Here is an 18931-nt window from a genome sequence, read left to right on the forward strand (position 1 = left end):
CTAAAAGTTAAAACGACTTCCTGCTGTATCACAGAGCTAGTTGCATATGGCTAGCATAGTGTAATGGCTTTATGGTTTTGCAGCCATTAACAATAGGCAAGCCATTTGAAATGAATTTCCAGTGATAGGACAGAAAGCTGCTTCCAGGCTGAGGGTCACACTACCGTATAATGCAGCCAAGTGCTATGCGATAAAACATCAGATAGCACTCGGCCCTGTGTTATACTATGGGGCAGTTTAGATCAGCAATTATTTTCTTATGCCGAGTCAGCAGTATGCTGAGATTGGCAACAAGCCTCTGCTCACTCGCACCATACAAGTCTATGGGTGCGTGTGAAACATTGGACTGCACTCTGATGTCATCCCAGTGCAGACCGATACACGCCGATGCCAGGGAGGAGATGGAGAAATTACTTTCTCCGTCTTCTCCGCATCTGTGCTGCGAGAGGATGGGAGCACAGAGCACTGACACTAGGTCCCGTTCTCAGCAGACCTGGGGCCGAGGGTCATTAGCATATCACATCCGATGCCATACGCTTCTGTGATTCCAGCCGAATGAAGTAGCTCATCTCTGCCCCAGAGGAATACTGTGCATTACAGACTGCCCCAAGGTCAGCAGCCTCATAGGCATATATGAGAACGTCAGCCAGTCCATTTATGACAGTCCATACTGGCATCCTGATACAAGGATGTATGAAACCAGCCTTATAGGTCAAACAACCAGAGTTGCATAGCGCCATTTATTGCTAATGAGGATTGACGGACCGTACATAAACATTGTTTTTCTCTGCGGGGTTATGACGTGATTGGCTTCTCCCTACCATAGTGTAATGTGCTGAGACTGGATATATGGAAAAGAATTATATCGGCACGAGGTGCATACAGCTTAAATCATAAAGATATGATTTGAGACTGGATATATGGACACATAGTGTTCCTAATATTTGTAATAGTATTAAAACCGGTCTGAAGATCATAACAAATGGTGAAGTTCTGAATTGCTGTTTAATGTATTATTCTAGGTGAGACATTCGGCCCTATTAGCAGACATTACTAAATTGGAGCAGAAAAAGATGGAGTTTGAAAATCTGGCTCAGAAGTTTCAAGACAGAGTGGGAAAAGAGGAGAAAAAACTGATAGAGAATGAACAGGCTCTGCATGATAAGGATCAGAAGCTTCAGGTTAGTATGATTAGCTATGGGTAACGTGACAAAAAATTGCATTGGCATGTTCTGGGTTTTTGCTGGGTTTTTTGTTTTGTGCAAATGTTTTCTATTGGTAAAGGTCGGGACTGCAAACAGCCGGTTCATCACCCGAACTCTTCTTCTGTAAAGCCGTGCTGTGGTGATGGATGCGGTATGTGGTTTAGTATTGTCTTCCCTGAAATAGCCGTTGTGTGGATGGGAGCATATGTTGTTGTAAAACCTCGACAGAATGCACATTATTGATGGAGCCTCTCATGTGTAAGCTGCCCGTGCCATGGACACTAATGCAACTCCATATAATCAGAGGTGCAGGTTTTGAACTCTGCACTGATAACAAGCTGGATGGTCCCTCTCTTGTTGAATCCGCAGTACGTGGCATCTGTGGTTTCCATAAAGAGTTTAACATTTTGATTCATCTGATCACAGGACAGGTTTCCATTTTGCCTAAGTCCATTTTAAATGAGCTTTGGCCCAGAAAAATACAGCAAAGTTTCTGGATTGTGTTGCTATATAGCTTCTTACATCATAGAACTTTCACACTTTCACTTGCATTTCTGGATTGCATGGGGAACTATCTTTACAGACAATGATTTCTGGAAGTATTCCTGAGCCAATGCAGTAATTTACACTGCTAAATCCTGCTTGTTTTCAATGCCGTGCCATCAGAGGGTTAGTAGTTCACGAGCATCCAATATTGATAGCCGTGCTTGTCCCTTGTGCACATAGATTTCTGAAGAATAGCTGAAGATTTTGATGATATTATATATAATGGTGGGATACTCAAAGTCTTTGCAGTTTTACATTGAGAAACATTTCTCGGAAATTATTCCACAATTTGTGGATGCAGTTCACAGACTGGTGAACCTCTGACCATCTTTGCTTCTTAGAGACTCTGCCTCTCTAACATTCTCGTTTTATACACAGTCATGTGACTTACTTCAAAATTGACAATCAAGCTGTTTTTCATGACTACCACTTACTTTTCCAGCCTTTTATTAACCCTTTCTCAACTTTTTTTTTGTGAGAATTGTTGATGCCATCATTTTCCAAAACAGTAAATTCTTTTCAAGTGAAATGGAAAAATATCCAACTTTCACCTTATGATCTGTGCTATGTTCTTTTGTAAATAACATATATCGCTACAAAAAGATTTCCAAATCATTGCATCCTTATTTTCTTTACATTTTACATAGAGTCTCCACATTTTTGAATTGTTGCTATACAATCCATTTGAAAATGGCATCAATTTTCAGTGAAGCTATATATTGTATTGTGGTCACTACATGGTACTTCATCCTTATTGTTGTGCCAGTGTATAGATTACCTCTAAGGGCTCATTCAGTCTTCAGTTTTTCTCATATGAGTTTTATTCGTGGTCTTCATTGATAATATGCATACCTATTATAGTCTATGGGGTTGTTCACATGTTTGCGTATTTTTGTAGACCTAGTGGTCCGCACAAAAACATGAAGATATGTCCGGATGCCATACGCATGCTTGATAGAAAAAGCACGACCCCCTTCCCCCTCCAATCAGGTTTTTTTTTTTTTTTAGCATATGAGAAAATCTGATGAAACTGATGGTGATAAAACTGACATACTGACCAAGCACTGAGTAAAATCTGATTGAAAATTGGTCATTTTTACACAGAAAAATCACTGAAGTCTGAATGAGGTTTTCGGCCTTATTGACACAATCCTAAAGTCATTCTAAGGTATTACAGGTCTGTACAAAATGAATTCATAAGACAGTCAATGTATCATTACATCAAAAATGTAGCTTGTATGTGAAATCTTAATCACTGTATATAACTAGGTCTTAAGGGTGTGGACCTGTGAACGATCTCCAAGCTATTTACCAATGGTGAATGCCACACAGGGAGGCTGTAAAGTGAGTCATCTGAAATCTGCACAAGCCGCAGAGATGGCTGACTGTACACACAGACTGTGACTAAACGGCAGTGACCGTCATGGTGAATTTTAAGGCATTTATGATTTGGATTTCCCCAAGACTGTCTGAGAATGCCCCAGATTGAATACAGCGACTCAATATTGGAAGAAAATTTTTGCACATTTTTAGATATTTTTTTTCTACCTCGACACCACGTATTAGTTGGCTTAGGCTACTTTCACACTAGTGTTTTCTGCAATCCGTCACAATGCGTCGTTTTGCAGAAAAAACGCATCCTGCAAAAGTGCTTGCAGGATGCGTTTTTTCCCCATAGACTTGTATTGACGACGCATTTGGAACGGATTGCCACACGTCGCATCAGTCGTGCGACGGATGCGTCGTGCTTCTGCGGACCGTCGGGAGCAAAAAACGCTACATGTAACGTTTTTTGCTCCTGACGGACCGCTTTTTCCGACCGCGCATGCGCTACCGGAACTCCGCCCCCACCTCCCCGCACCTTACAATGGGGCAGCGGATGCGCTGGAGAAATGCATCCGCTGCCTCCATTGTGCAATGCGCTAAACGCTAGCGTCGGAATCTCTCCCGGACGCATTGCGACGGGGAGATTCCGACGCTAGTGTGAAAGTAGCCTTACTTTGCACCTGAATTCTGAGACAAAAGTTTGGCACATGGTGTTGCATCTTAAGCCCAACAACTTCCATGCTGACTACACACCTTGACGCTAAGTACTGAGCTAGTGTCTAAAATGGGCAATAAAGGTGGACCCCATCAAGTGCGACAGGTTTTTCTTTTGCACAAATTGTGGAAGAATTTTGACACATTTAGCTTAGTAAATATCCCACACTGTATCAAAGGGTTGTTCCTTGTTGCACAACCCCTATATATATATATATATATATATATATATATATATATATATATTAGGCCCACAGAGGTGAAAAAAACGATACTAAAAACCGATTCTTCCGTACCAACCGCAGTGTTTTGCTTTCCCCACTCGTTACCTTGGATCAACCTATAGGGTCATTTCTTCTGCTCGGACAAAATGTGAACTCTGCAGCTGATCAGTGCCTACTGATTGACACTGACTACTTCAGCACTCATATTATGCCAGTGTTGATGCCAGGAGACCAGCAGGGACCCAGTTCTGAGTATAGAGGAACAGCACCGGTCTGGAGGTAATTATCATTTTTTTTATTTCTTTTTATCTTTTTCACCTCCTTATGTGTGGTTGCAACAGGGACAAATGAAGTAAAGAGTTGTTTGCACATATATGGTCATGTCACTCTAAATTTATTCTCTGACAGGAGCAAGTTAAAAACATGAGAGATGAAAACCAGCAGCTGAAGATAGATGAACAAACCTTGAAGGAAAAGATTTGCTATCTAGAAAGGGAAACTGAGAAGCTGGAGGCAGTGAGTATCCTTAACCTGTGTCTGGCACTATAGCTCTCTGCTCCTTCATTCATATGGTGTGACCTGCAGTACCAGACATAACCACACCTGTTTGTATGTCACTGTGACAGCAGTAAGATGTAGTGGCACTTCAGCACATGTCGCTATGACAGCAGTAAGATGGTAGTGGCACTTCAGCGCATGTCACTGTGACAGCAGTAAGATGGTAATGGCACTTCAGCGCATGTCACTGTGACAGCAGTAAGATGGTAGTGGCACTTCAGCGCATGTCACTGTGACAGCAGTAAGATGGTAGTGGCACTTCATCGCATGTCACTGTGACAGCAGTAAGATTTTAGTGGCACTTCAGCGCATGTCACTGTGACAGCAGTAAGATGGTAGTGGCACTTCAGCGCATGTCGCTATGACAGCAGTAAGATGGTAGTGGCACTTCAGCGCATATCGCTGTGACAGCAGTAAAATGGTAGTGGCACTTCAGCTCATGTCGCTATGACAGCAGTAAGATGGTAGTGGCACTTCAGCACATGTCATTTTGACAGCAGTAAGATGGTAGTGGCACTTCAGCACGTCACTGTGACAGCAGTAAGATGGTAGTGGCACTTCAGCGCATGTCGCTGTGACAGCAGTAAGATTGTAGTGGCACTTCAGCTCATGTCGCTATGACAGCAGTAAGATGGTAGTGGCACTTCAGCACATGTCATTTTGACAGCAGTAAGATGGTAGTGGCACTTCAGCACATATCACTGTGACAGCAGTAAGATGGTAGTGGCACTTCAGCGCATATCTCTGTAACAGCAGTAAGATTGTAGTGACACTTCAGCGCATGTCACTGTGACAGCAGTAAGATGGTAGTGGCACTTCAGCGCATGTCACTGTGACAGCAGTAAGATGGTAGTGGCACTTCAGCGCATGTCGCTATGACAGCAGTAAGATGGTAGTGGCACTTCAGCGCATATCGCTGTGACAGCAGTAAAATGGTAGTGGCACTTCAGCGCATATCGTGACAGCAGTAAGATGGTAGTGGCACTTCAGCGCATGTCACTGTGACAGCAGTAAGATGGTAGTGGCACTTCAGCGCATGTCACTGTGACAGCAGTAAGATGGTAGTGGCACTTCAGCGCACGTCACTGTGACAGCAGTAAGATGGTAGTGGCACTTCAGCGCATGTCGCTATGACAGCAGTAAGATGGTAGTGGCACTTCAGCGCATGTCACTGTGACAGCAGTAAGATGGTAGTGGCACTTCAGCGCACGTCACTGTGACAGCAGTAAGGCTGGTTTCACATTTGCGTTTAAATCCGCAGCGTTTAAAACGCATCCGCAAGTGGTGAAAAAAACGCATGTAAACGCGTACAAATGATGCGTTTTTTAGACGCATGCGTTGTCACATGCGGTTAAAAAAACGCCGCGTTTGTACGCGTTTACATGCGTTTTTTCCTGCGTTTGCGCTTTTGGTACGCATGATGAGAAATTTCACAAGCTGGTTTTTGTTCATTCTGCTTCACAAAAATCAGAATAAAAAGCTAAAAAGCAATCAAAAATGTCACGTGCCCGAAAATGTTACCAATAAAAATGTCAACTCGTCCCGCAAAAAACAAGACCTCACATGACTCTGTGGACCAAAATATGGAAAAATTGTAGCTCTCAAAATGTGGTAACGCAAAAAATATTTTTTGGAATAAAAAGCGTCTTTCAGTGTGTGACAGCTGCCAATCATAAAAATCCACTAGAAAACCCCTTATAAATAGAAATCAAACCCCCTTCATCAACTTTAGGGAAAAATTAAAAAAGTAAAAAAATGTATTTATTTCCATTTTCCCATTAGGGTTAGGGCTAGGGTTTGGATCCCTTTATCACCTTGATGGTGGGGGGTGGCTTATCAGTGTCTAGACTTGTTTTTCTCTATTGAAACGCATGCGTTCAAAAACGCAACCAAACGCATGTGCTTAAAAACGCATGCGTTTACATAGACAGCAATGCTTTTTTTTACGCAAACCGTGCGCAATCGAACGCATGCGTTTCCTGGCGGCAAATAGACGCCTCTAAAATTACTACATGTTGCATTTCCGTGCCAAGCCGCAAGCGACAAAAAGACGCATGCATCGTCAAACACGGCAAAACGTGAACAAAAAAAAACGCATGCGTTTTTAATGTTAAATATAGAAAAACATGACGCATGCGTTTATATGCAGTACAAATGCTGCGGCAAAAAACGCAAATGTGAAACCAGCCTAAGATGGTAGTGGCACTTCAGCGCATGTCGCTATGACAGCAGTAAGATGGTATTGGCACTTCAGCGCATGTCGCTATGACAGCAGTAAGATGGTAGTGGCACTTCAGCGCACGTCACTGTGACAGCAGTAAGATGGTAGTGGCACTTTAGCGCATGTCGCTATGACAGCAGTAAGATGGTAGTGGCACTTCAGCACATGTCACTGTGACAGCAGTAAGATGGTAGTTGGACTTCAGCGCATGTCGCTGTGACAGCAGTAAGATGGTAGTGGCACTTCAGCGCACGTCACTGTGACAGCAGTAAGATGGTAGTGGCACTTTAGCGCATGTCGCTATGACAGCAGTAAGATGGTAGTGGCACTTCAGCGCATGTCGCTATGACAGCAGTAAGATGGTAGTGGCACTTTAGCGCATGTCGCTATGACAGCAGTAAGATGGTAGTGGCACTTCAGCGCATGTCGCTATGACAGCAGTAAGATGGTAGTGGCACTTCAGCACATGTCACTGTGACAGCAGTAAGATGGTAGTGGCACTTCAGCGCATGTCGCTATGACAGCAGTAAGATGGTAGTGGCACTTCAGCACATGTCACTGTGACAGCAGTAAGATGGTAGTGGCACTTCAGCGCATGTCGCTATGACAGCAGTAAGATGGTAGTGGCACTTCAGCGCACGTCACTGTGACAGCAGTAAGATGTAGTGGCACTTCAGCACATGTCGCTATGACAGCAGTAAGATGGTAGTGGCACTTCAGCGCACGTCACTGTGACAGCAGTAAGATGGTAGTGGCACTTCCGCACATGTTGCTGTGCTTTTACTCTGCTGATCATGGGGGTCCGAGTAGCCAGATACCCATTAAGAGATTCTAAATGTATACTCACATTAAAATAGTAGAGTGAAATAATTAGGGAAATCAACTACCACTATTCTCACTTTCTTTACAGATTTGTTCTTCTGGAGTGGAAAGGAAACTGGTTTTTAAGGGAAAAGTGAGCGACGACATTCCAAGATGTGGGATTAATGTTAAACATCAGATTAGATATCCTGTTAAAGGAGGAACAGCACTTGTTGTCTTCGAAGAGCCGTCTGGTAAGGATCAATGAACTATCAGTTTCTAGAGTATTACAAGGCGTACATTTTCTGACTGTAAGCGTTCTACAAACACCGATCAGGTAGTTAGAAGCCGTTCAGCGGTTGTTTAATACCTTGACGAGAAAGGCTGACCTGAATTCTATACGCACAAAAGATCGTTAATTTGACCATTCTGTGTGCATAGAATAACATTGTGATCAGCAGCACATTTATTAACATAACCATTATTTTAACCCCTTAGTGACATAGCCAATTTGTTGCTTAATGACCAAGCCAATTTTTACAATTCTGACCACTGTCACTTTATGAGGTTATAACTCTGGATCGCTTTAACAGATCCCAATGATTCTGAGAATATTTTTTCGTGACATATTGTACTTCATGTTAGCGGTAAAATTTCTTCGATATGACTTGCATTTATTTATTGAAAAAACGGAAATATGGCGAAAATTTTGCAATTTTGAATTTTTCTGCCCTTAAATCAGAGAGATATGTCACACAAAATAGTTAATAAATAACATTTCCCACATGTCTACTTTACATCAGCAGAATTTTGCAAACAAATTTTTTTGTTAGGCAGTTAAGAGGGATAAAAGTTGACCAGTGATTTCTCCGTTTTACAACAAAATTTACAAAACCATTTTTTTAGGGACCGCCTCACATTTGAAGTAACTTTGAGGGGTCTACATGACATAAAATACCCAAAAGTGACACCATTCTAAAAACTGGACCCATCAATGTGCTCAAAACCACCTTGCGTGCTTCACAGGAACTGAAGCAATGTGGAAGTAAAAAATGAACATTTCACTTTTTTTTCAAAAACATTTTATTCAGAACCAATTTTTTTTATTTTCACTAGTGTAAAAAGAGAAAATAAACCACAAATACCCTATATGTGGGGGTAAACCACTGTTTGGGCGCACAGCAGAGCTTGGAAGGGAATGAGTGCCGTTTAACTTCTTCAACGCAGAATTAGCTGGAATTGAGATTCGACGCCATGTTGCGTTTAGAGAGTCCCTGATGTGCCTAAACAGTGGAAACCCCCCACAAGTGACACCATTTTGGAAACTGGACCCCCCAAGGAACTTATCTAGATGTTTGGTGAGCACTATGAACCCCCAAGTGCTTCACTGAAGTTTATAACGTAGAGCAGTGAAAATAAAAAGTCATTTTTTCCACAAAAATGATCTTTTCGCCCTCAAATTTTTATTTTCCCAAGGGTAACAAAAAATTAGACCCTCAAAGTTTTTTTCAATTTGTCCTGAGTATGCTGATACCCCATATGTGGGGGTAAACCACTGTTTGGGTGCATGGCAGGGCTCAGAAGGGAGGGAGCACCGTTTGACTTTTTGAACGCAAAATTGGCTGAAATCAATGGTGGCGCCATGTCACATTTGAAGACCCCCTGATGTACGTAAACAGTGGAAAACCCACAATTCTAACTTCAACCCTAACTCCAACACGCCCCTAATCCCAACCCTAACCATAACACTAACCACAACCCTAACCCTAATCCCAACCCTAACACACCCCTAACCCTAATCCCATCCCTAACCTCTATCCCAACCCTAACCCAAGCCCAACTCACTTTAGCCCAACTCTAACCCTAATGGAAATAAATATATATTTTTTATTTTATTCATTTTTCTTAACTAAGGGGGTGATAAAGGGGGGATTATTTGCTATTTTTTTTTAGTTTGATCACTGTGATAGTTCATTTTGATCACTGTGATAGACCCTAAGAGGAAACATTTCCTATTGTTGCCGGGTGCCGCATGTGCCTGCCATTTTCTCCCGGAAGAAGACACCGGCGGCCCGGGGGACTTCATGGTGGGATGCCTTGGCACCAGAGGTACCATGGGGGGGGGGGTGATCGGGGAACCCTATTTCTCTCTCCTTTGATGTGCGATCACATCAGAGGAGAGAGAAATTAAATGGAAAATCTGACTTTTTTTTGTCGCGGCTGCTATTATACCGTTAATAACGGTGATCACAACACCGGTGTCGGTAAAAACCGACCCGAATCATGTTCTCTGGGGTCTTAGCTACCCCCGGTAGCTGAGACCCCAGAGAAATTCCGACTCTGGGGGACGCTATACAATTCTCAGCACCTTTAAAAAGCGGCGCTGTGGTTTAAGTACCCTTAACTGCCGCCGATAAAAAGGTGTATCAGCGATCGGTATGGGGTTAATGCCAATCACCCGACAAACGAGAATTTTGCTTACAAAAGGCAACGCTCTAACGAACGCTCATTCTCAGTTATTGGCTCGCCTAAATGGACAAAAAGAGCCGATGAATAAAGAAAAAAAAAAAAGAAATGAAAGCCAATTGGGGTAAAGAATAACATAAGAAAGAAAATATGTTTGTATTTGGTACAGTCAGGGCATTTTCCTACTATTAACTAAAGCCATGATCCTTTTAGTTGCTGCAAGAATAATTCAGAAGAAGCATCACAAGGTAAAAATTGAAGAATGCCACATCAATGTGAAGACCGAGCCTATTGAACTTCTGGCCCTGGATACTCTCAGTGTAAGTAATGATCTTCTGACATTCTTGTACCCTATGGCACTTGTATCCTGAATATAAAGCATATGGTGGAGTAATAGATGGGTCATGTATAAGGTCATCTATAACCAAACGGGAACATTCTGGTAGTCTGTCTATGATATTGCCAGGAACGTATTGTTTTTGCGCTTTTGTTTTTTTTAATTATTTTTCGTCGACAAAGCAACACGATAAGTATCAGGCAGTGGCTGCATGATTTCACCCAGGTATGCTAGATTCTGAAACGCTGCAGCATTTCAGATAGAAACATGCTTTAAAAGCCACCTGGGACCAAGCCACACAGGAAACTAGTCGGACAGGAGGGGCCCCAGTGATTTCTCCCCACCCCCTGCTAGAGACTGACAGGTCTCTCCCTATATGTATGTATAGCGAGAGGCTTTTCACTTCTGGGGAGCAGGTGGGGACTCACCTGTCTGACTAGTTTCCTGTGCAGCTTGATTCCAGGTGGCTTTTAAGGTACCAAGCCACATGCAGCGTTTCAGAGTCGTATGGTAGCTATCATACGACTATGTTGACGAAAAAAAAATGACGACTCTTGGAAGAAGAGGAGGAAAAAAATATTTCAAACTGAAGCAGATTCATTTATTGTCCCTGAGAAAACCGAGTTAGAAATGTCTGGCAGACCATTGATTCAGCTTACCTGAAAATAAATACATTTAAAGGGGTATTAACATCTCCAAAGTCCTATTCCAATATGTAGTAGGTGTAATAATAATAATAATAATATTAGCAAATATCTCCAAATTGAAATGCAGTAAAGTTCTCCTGATAAACTACGGTATATCACTTACCTCATCTGCAGACATTGCAGTTGCTTAGGTATCCATGGCTACGGCCCCTCGAATAGTGACAGCTAGTTGCTGGTTGTCGTAACCATGGAAACCTAAGGTACTGCAATGCCCTGCTCATGGGGTAAGAAACCTAGTGAATCAGAAGAACTATACTACATTTCTAATTGGAGGTATTTGCTAATAATATTATCATTATTACACCTATTACACATTGGGATAGGATCTTGGAGATGGGAATACCCCTTAAGTGGATTGAGTTAATGAATAATAGATGGATCAGGGTGATTACTTTTGGTCTGTACCTGTAGCATGAGTATATATACCAAAGAATTCAACAATAATGCAACAAGGTAATAGTACATGGTGAATAACTGATAGAAATGTCTGCAATAATCAGAATCTCCTTTGCTAACATACAGATGGATATGAGCCTGAGCCAACAGAAGATTCTGGTGTCTAATCTTCCAGCTTCTGTATCTGAAGAAGTTCTCCTCGACAAACTGGAGCTATTTTTTGGCAAAACCAAATATGGTGGCGGAGAAGTTGAGGACAGAGAGTTTCTTGCAGACTCCAGGAGCGCCATTTTGACATTTGCAAACAAAGGAGGTAGAAGGACGTCATGTAGTGAATTATTGTGTTCTGAGCGCTCATGTCTCTGTGATAGCATCTAAAGACTACAGGACCTGATGATGCCACATTTGTTGCCTCATTGGTGAAAGTGTATGTGGTGAAGGGATCAGATCAGATATACAAATTGGAATTATGATGAAAGTTTAATAAAGGTCCATTTACACCGAAAGATTTTCGTGAACAGGGGTTTCCTATGAGCGCTCGTTTCACTATGAGCGAGCGGTGTAAACAGGCTGCCAATCGCCCAAGGAACAAGTAAAACACTTATTCATCAGGCAAAATTACCCTGAAGTCAGCACAGAAGATGATAATTCTTGGCAGCACAGTCTATAATAGACTTACACTGCCGAGAATAATGGCAGCCTATGTGCTCAGAACAATCTATTGCATATTGTCCAGTACATGTGTGAAACATTGTTGGCCTGTGTAACCTGGCTAATAAACGACTGCAGATCAGCAAACTAATGGCGGATCGTGGTTGTCTCATGCTGCCAGCTAGGTAATATAAGCGGACTGCTGTGTTATATGGCAGTTACCATGGAGTTGGCTGTAGTAAGCTGTACTTCTCTGGTCTTCTGCATGCAAAAAGTCAAAACTGTGCCAGCTCTGGGCTGGCATAGATTTGCATTATAATTTATGCTTATTTATGGCATATTTAATTAATGCATCAATTCTTGTAGGCACACTTGCACACAGTTCTTGAAGGAAAATCTCCTGTGGTTGTGGCTTGTACGAATCCTTCTGTCTCTTCATTGTAACCCCCAGACAGACTGAATGATGAGGAGATTAGGGCTCTGGGATGACATGATGAGACAAACGGATTAGTTGAAGCCTACATCCACAGAAGATCTGCGGTTAGTTCTCCAAGATGTTTGGAACAACCTCCCTGCTGAGTTCCCTCAAACCTGAGTGCAAGTACTTAGGAGAATGGAAGGCAAAGGGCGGTCACACCAAATACTGATTTGATTTAGATTTTTCTTTAGTTTATTCACTTTGCATTGTGTTAATTGATAAAAATAATCCATTAACACTTCTACTTTTGAAAGCATATTTACTCTATAGCATTTTTTTCTCGCATTTGTCTAGAACTTTTGCACAGTCCTTTATATGGAACCTCCGTCATAAAATGCATGGTGTGTATGTGTTCTGGTCATTTGGATCAAGCCGCTTATCTTTCTTTTTTAATCTATTACAGTTGCACCAAAGTTGGTGGAAAAAAAGAAGTATGACGTGCCTTTTGGAGGACAAAAAACACACCAAGTCTGTGTATCTCTATCTTTAGATAGCAACATTACAAGACATGATGTAAGAAAAATGGATGCTGAACTCACATATCCTGTACATACCACAAGTGATTGCTATTTATTGATGTCTATGCGAGATCATATGCACAAAGAATTATATACCAAGCAAATACACATTAGGCTGATCCTGTCTCCTACACGTTGGCAGCCAATTTAAAAATGTATTAAGGATTAAGGTTTTTTTTCAACTTCAAAATCAGAAAGCTTGACATTTTCACACTGTCTACTATGCCTAATATTAGACTCACGCTTACTGATCTTTAAGCACCACTCCAGCATTATTTTTTATTGAAGTGCTGGAGTGGTGCTACCAATCTAAGTTCCTTGCCTTATCATTGGCACCACTCCGGTCGTCTTCTGCAGGTTGTGACCTACCGGATCACTGCAGTGTTTGCTGGAGAGATCCACAAGTCACAAGTCAAGTAAGTCTATGAGATCCAGAACAAGACTCGCATAGGCTTACACTGAGAGCTTGTGATCATTATCTCTGACTTCTGGTCAGTAAGAAGTTGTGGTCCCAAGATGGCAGTGTGAGGCCAGAGTGGCGCTGGGAAGAGCCGAAGACGGGGGCTGCTATGAATCATATAAGGGTCAGGGAACTTAGATTGTCAGCACAACTCCAGCGCTGAAATATTGGCAAAAATAATAAAATTGACAACTTTTTATCTTATAAAACTAGCACACACTCCCTGTTCTACAGGTTACGCACCCCGCATCTATTTTAACCCTCCTCACCGTACTTTTGTTTTTTCACATGCAGATAAAGAGATTGCAATGTAACCGCACCGTCTTGATCACGGGGATTCCTGATATTAAAGATGAAGAAACCCTAAAGGATCTTTTGGAGATCCACTTTCAGATGGGAGTGAATGGTGGAGGAGAAGTGCAGGCATTTCTATATTGTCCAAAGGGGAAGAACACTATAGCTGTGTTTGAAGATGATGACGACGCCTCCTCACAAAAAGAGTGATTCTCAAAAAAACTAAGGCCCCAATTCATTATTGCCTTTGTGCTTGGTTTTTCTCTAGTTTTGTGCCTTTTTTTGTTTTCACCTAACGCATAACCATTTCGCCTTATTTGAAGTCTATTTCATATGTCCTCACCTTTTGAAGGTTGAATTTAGTGATTCCACATATTTTTGTCTGATTCATTAATTGCAACTTTTTAAAGAGTCTCAACATCTGCAATCTACCTCCTTTGTTGTATTTAGAAATTTTGTAACTATATGCTCTTCTCAATTAATAAGCTAGTTAATGGGAAAAAAGTATCAACATGTAGCACAACTCCACTCCAGTTCCCCAGAGTGATTTTCTACACCTAAAGCATATTCTTGCTACATTTAAAAAAAATAAATAAAGATACCGTAAGTGACAGGAATAAAACCCATTTTTGATTTTGCACATAATGCATGAACCACTTGATAAATTTAGCACAATAAATGTCAACTAATGCCACAAGACAAAAAAAAGTGACTAAGAAAACCTCATGAATTTGGGCCTGTATTGGAACCATGTAATAATCCAATGTCTTGGAAAGATCGGAATTTATGAATCTGTACTCGATTTGAATAGTCTTAATTATATACAACGATTTTTGTATAGAGCTGTAATGCAAAGTAGGTTTCTAGATAGGTTTAATTATGGTGAGCATGGGATGGGGTGTAAAATAAAAACAGTGTATCACTGAATGCACACAACAGATAACAATACAGTCTATTCTGGTGTACTGGGTGTGCCCAGCGACTCCTTAATTCTGCACCCTTGGAGTGCACTCATTCATATGGATGCAGTGTGCTGCTCCATAGCTTTATCCATTGCACAGCTCAGCACCATTCCATGCAACTGATAAAGCGTAGATTTAATGTGAAGTTCCTTATTTGATCTCCTATATGCTGTCCAGTTGCTTCTTGGTACCTGACTATAACCAGTCACTTGTTAACTTATTCATCATCTCATTTAAAACCCCTTCACGACATGCGCCATACTAGTACGGCGCATGTCGTGTCTTCCCCTTTGATGTGGGCTCCGGCGGTGAGCCCACATCAAAGTCGCGACATGTCAGCTGTTTTGTACAGCTGACATGTGCGCGCAATAGCGGCGGGTGAAATCGCAATTCACCCGCCGCTATTCTTTCAACTTTCTTTTTATTGAAGAAAAAGATTCACAATTGAACAGGAAATGAAAAAGAAACAAAGGAAGTTTCAAACAACATGAAGCATCCAATAGAACGATAACAAAAGTCCAACAATTATAAGGGTACATTGAATTTTGAGAGGGATAGTGAAAAGTGTGGAGACAGGGAAGTAAGAAAGGGGAGGGAGAGGAGACGGAAAGGAGTCCTTGGAGGAAGGAGGGGGGAACCGATGGTAGAGGTGAGCTTAGGAGATGGAGTCAAGAATGATGAGGAAGCTCAGCACATAGATTCAGGTGGGTTGAGGTGGATCAGGTATCATCCGAATTTGTTGATAGGAAGTCAGGACTGGAGCGGAAAGTAATCCACGGTTCCCAGGTACGTCTAAACGAGGTGAGGGATTCTTGCGTGTTGGCAACTAACTCAGCGGTATGGTATAAAAGGTCAATTTTATCTAGAACCTGTTTTTTGGTAGGGGTGAGAGTAGATTTCCAGAAAGTGGGGATTAGATATTTACCGGCTGCTATTATGTAGCTTGCTAGTTTCGAGGCCGTAGAGTTCTCGGGCCATAGGGGTTGGTTGAGTAGAGTAGATTGGGGAAGTAGGGGAATGTTTTGATCTAAAACCATGGAGATTATGTTCGAGACCATTAGCCAGAAGGGGGCAATTATTGAGCATGACCACCAAATGTGCAAATAGGAGCCTGAGTCTAAGCCGCATCTCCAGCACAAATCGGGCGTGGAGGGATGCCAATGGTGAAGTTGGGTTGGAGTGCGGTACCACCTAGATATTACCTTATATGAGTTTTCTTGTATTTTTACACACTGTGAGGGTCCGTGAGATTTGTTGTAGATAGAGGCACACCCGCCGCTATTAACCTGTTAAATGCCGCTGTCAAACGCTGACAGCGGTATTTAACTACCGCTTCCGGCCGCGCAGCCAGAAATGAGCGCATCGCCGACCCTCGTCACATGATCGGGGTCGGCGATGCATCAGGATGGTAACCATAGAGGTCCTTGAGACCTCTATGGTTACTGATGCAGGCCTGCTGTGAGTGCCACCCTGTGGTCGGCGCTCACAGCACACCTGCATTTCAGCTACATAGCAGCAATCTGATAATCGCTGCTATGTAGCTGAGCCGATCGAGGCTATTGAAGCATGGCAAAAGTAAAAAAAAAAATGTTTTTAAAAATATGAAAAAAAAAAGTTTAAATCACCCCCCTTTCACCCCATCTAAAATAAAACAATAAAAAAAAATCAAACCTACACATATTTGGTATCGTTGCGTTCAGAATCGCCCGATCTATCGATTAAAAAAGGCATTAACCTGATCGCTAAACGGCGTAGCGAGAAAAAAATTTGAAACGCCAGAATTACTTTTTTTTGGTCGCTGCGACATTACATTAAAATGCAGTAACGGGCAATCAAAAGATCGTATATCTGCAACAAAATGGTATCATTAAAAACGTCAGCTCAGCACACAAAAAATAAGCCCTCACCCAACCCCAGATCGCGAAAAATGGAAACGCTACGGGTATCGGAAAATGGTGCATTTTTTTTTTTATTTTTATTTTTTTAGCAAAGATTTGAATTTTTTTTTACCACTTAGATAAAAAATAACCTAGACATGTTGGGTGTCTATGAACTCGTAATGACCTGGAGAATCATAGTATCAGGTCAGTTGTAGCATTTAGTGAAGCTAGCAAAAACGCCAAACAAAAAACAAGTGTGGGATTGCACTTTTTTTGCAATTTCACCACACTTGGAATTTTTTTCCTGTTTTCTAGTACAAGACATGGTAAAACCAATGGTGTCGTTCAAAAGTACAACTTGTCCCGCAAAAAATAAGCCCTCACATGGCCATATTCACGGAAAAATAAAAAAAGTTATAGCTCTGGGAAGGTGGGGAGCGAAAAACGAAAACACAAAAACGAAAAAGGGCCGCGGCGGGAAGGGGTTAATCAAAGTATTTTTTCACCTTGTCATCTTAATAAAGTGAACAATGAACAGAAAATATACGCTTCTTCTTTGATTCAAGCTAGTTTATGTAAGACCCAAAAAATGAACATCTGTAACTTCCAGTTTTCTGATTATATTGGTACCAAACATTCACTTTATTATTTGACACTTTGATACTAGGAAAGCTGGATGTCACAACTCAGCTCTCGGGTGACTCGGGACCAGGGGCTCCTTCCCTGTCCCAAACACTAGGGGGCGCCATAGCTCGCCCTATTTCCCGGGATACTTCTGAAGACGAAGATGCAAGTATGGAGTATACTGAATCCGCCCGCCGTCTGTTCTCTTCTCCCACCAAGGAAAGAGGGGCGCTACTATGCACCTCAGTACACCAACCCGTATGGAGTATACTTGCCTTATTTCCTGAATCCGCCCGCCGTCTGTTCTCTTCTCCCACCAAGGAAAGAGGGGCGCTACTATGCACCTCAGTACACCAACCCAACAAAGAAGGCAACACAAACAAGGATTAACAGAAAACTCCAGGCATACAAAATATTCACTTACATGTAATAGAGGGATGCATCGGGTAGTGAAGGATGAGGAAATAAACAAAGAGGAGGGAACAGAATTGTCACACTTACAAACCCAAGCAAGAGTCACAGATAAATCCACCAAACTCCGCATATAACCACCAACTACTATCTTCCCAGCCATGCAGCATAAGCTAGCTCTGATGATGTGTGTCAGTCAGGACCCAGATTATATAGGGAATAGGAGTGGCTAACCGAGCTCAGCTAAGAGATCAGACTCCCAGAGCTTCCAACATGGCTCTACCATGGTTCTACCAAAAGAAAAGTAACATGCTTCTTTTCTGTGCAGGAGTAGGAGCAATCAGACACTGCGGTCTTCTGGCTCCTCTCTGTTGCGTTAACCCTGTGACACTGGTTAGACGCATCCATTATACATGCACTGTGCTCAGATCGCAATACCTGGCCAGTTAAAGTGGTCGCCTCTAGGCCTTCGGATCCCTCCCCTGCTAATGTCCCATTCTGAGAAATCTGCTTTACATATGCCTATGAGGCAGGGGTGTCAAACTGCATTTCTCGAGAGCCGCAAACAGGTCATGTTTTCAGGATTTCCTTGTATTGCACAGGTGATAATTTAATCACCTGCACAGAATGATTCCAGCACCTTGTGTAATGCAAAGGAAATCTTGAAAACACGCATGGTCTGAGGCCCTCGAGGCATGCAGTTTGACACCCCTGCTATGAGGCAAAAGGCGCAGGTCAGGAGACCTGGGGAACTGGCTGCATATTGCAAGCATGGTTTAAATTTCACAGATGTGCGATTTTGGGATAATGAGCCGTGATATTAAAAGATGGAAAATACCTCCTCCTTATGATATATTGTATATCATATTTATGAAGATGTTCCCACAATATGACATAAATGTATGTCATGGTGATCGTGTGGGCACAGGAGCAGTGCCCAATCAAACACTGACAGCTGAACTGATTGGTGCCAGCGCTGATCCTGACTGTTCAACCCTTTAAATGCTGTGCTGTGGTGAATAGCGACCACAGCATCTAGATGGTTGTGAGAGGTAGGGGGCTCCTTCCTTCACAACATTGGCTCCCCCTGCAATGCGATCGTGGGGCACTGATGGTTGATATGTTATCCTAAGCTATAATAGCTGGTTAGGA

General features: G+C 42.2%; 1 protein-coding gene across 1 annotated transcript in view; it reads left to right on the top strand.

The window, feature by feature from the left end:
- The window catches only part of IFI35 (interferon induced protein 35), a 118467-nt gene extending 100403 nt beyond the window's left edge, over positions 1-18064 (top strand). Inside the window, exons 4-10 of the mRNA XM_069751882.1 lie at positions 1023-1181; positions 4424-4531; positions 7705-7849; positions 10275-10381; positions 11628-11814; positions 13034-13143; positions 13903-18064. Coding sequence (XP_069607983.1) covers positions 1023-1181; positions 4424-4531; positions 7705-7849; positions 10275-10381; positions 11628-11814; positions 13034-13143; positions 13903-14112 — 1026 coding nt within the window. The 3' untranslated portion in view covers positions 14113-18064. The remainder of the gene's footprint in view (positions 1-1022; positions 1182-4423; positions 4532-7704; positions 7850-10274; positions 10382-11627; positions 11815-13033; positions 13144-13902) is intronic.
- Positions 18065-18931: the final 867 nt, after the last annotated feature.

Source organism: Ranitomeya imitator, chromosome 2 (genome assembly GCF_032444005.1).
Source record: "Ranitomeya imitator isolate aRanImi1 chromosome 2, aRanImi1.pri, whole genome shotgun sequence".
NCBI lineage: Eukaryota > Metazoa > Chordata > Amphibia > Anura > Dendrobatidae > Ranitomeya > Ranitomeya imitator.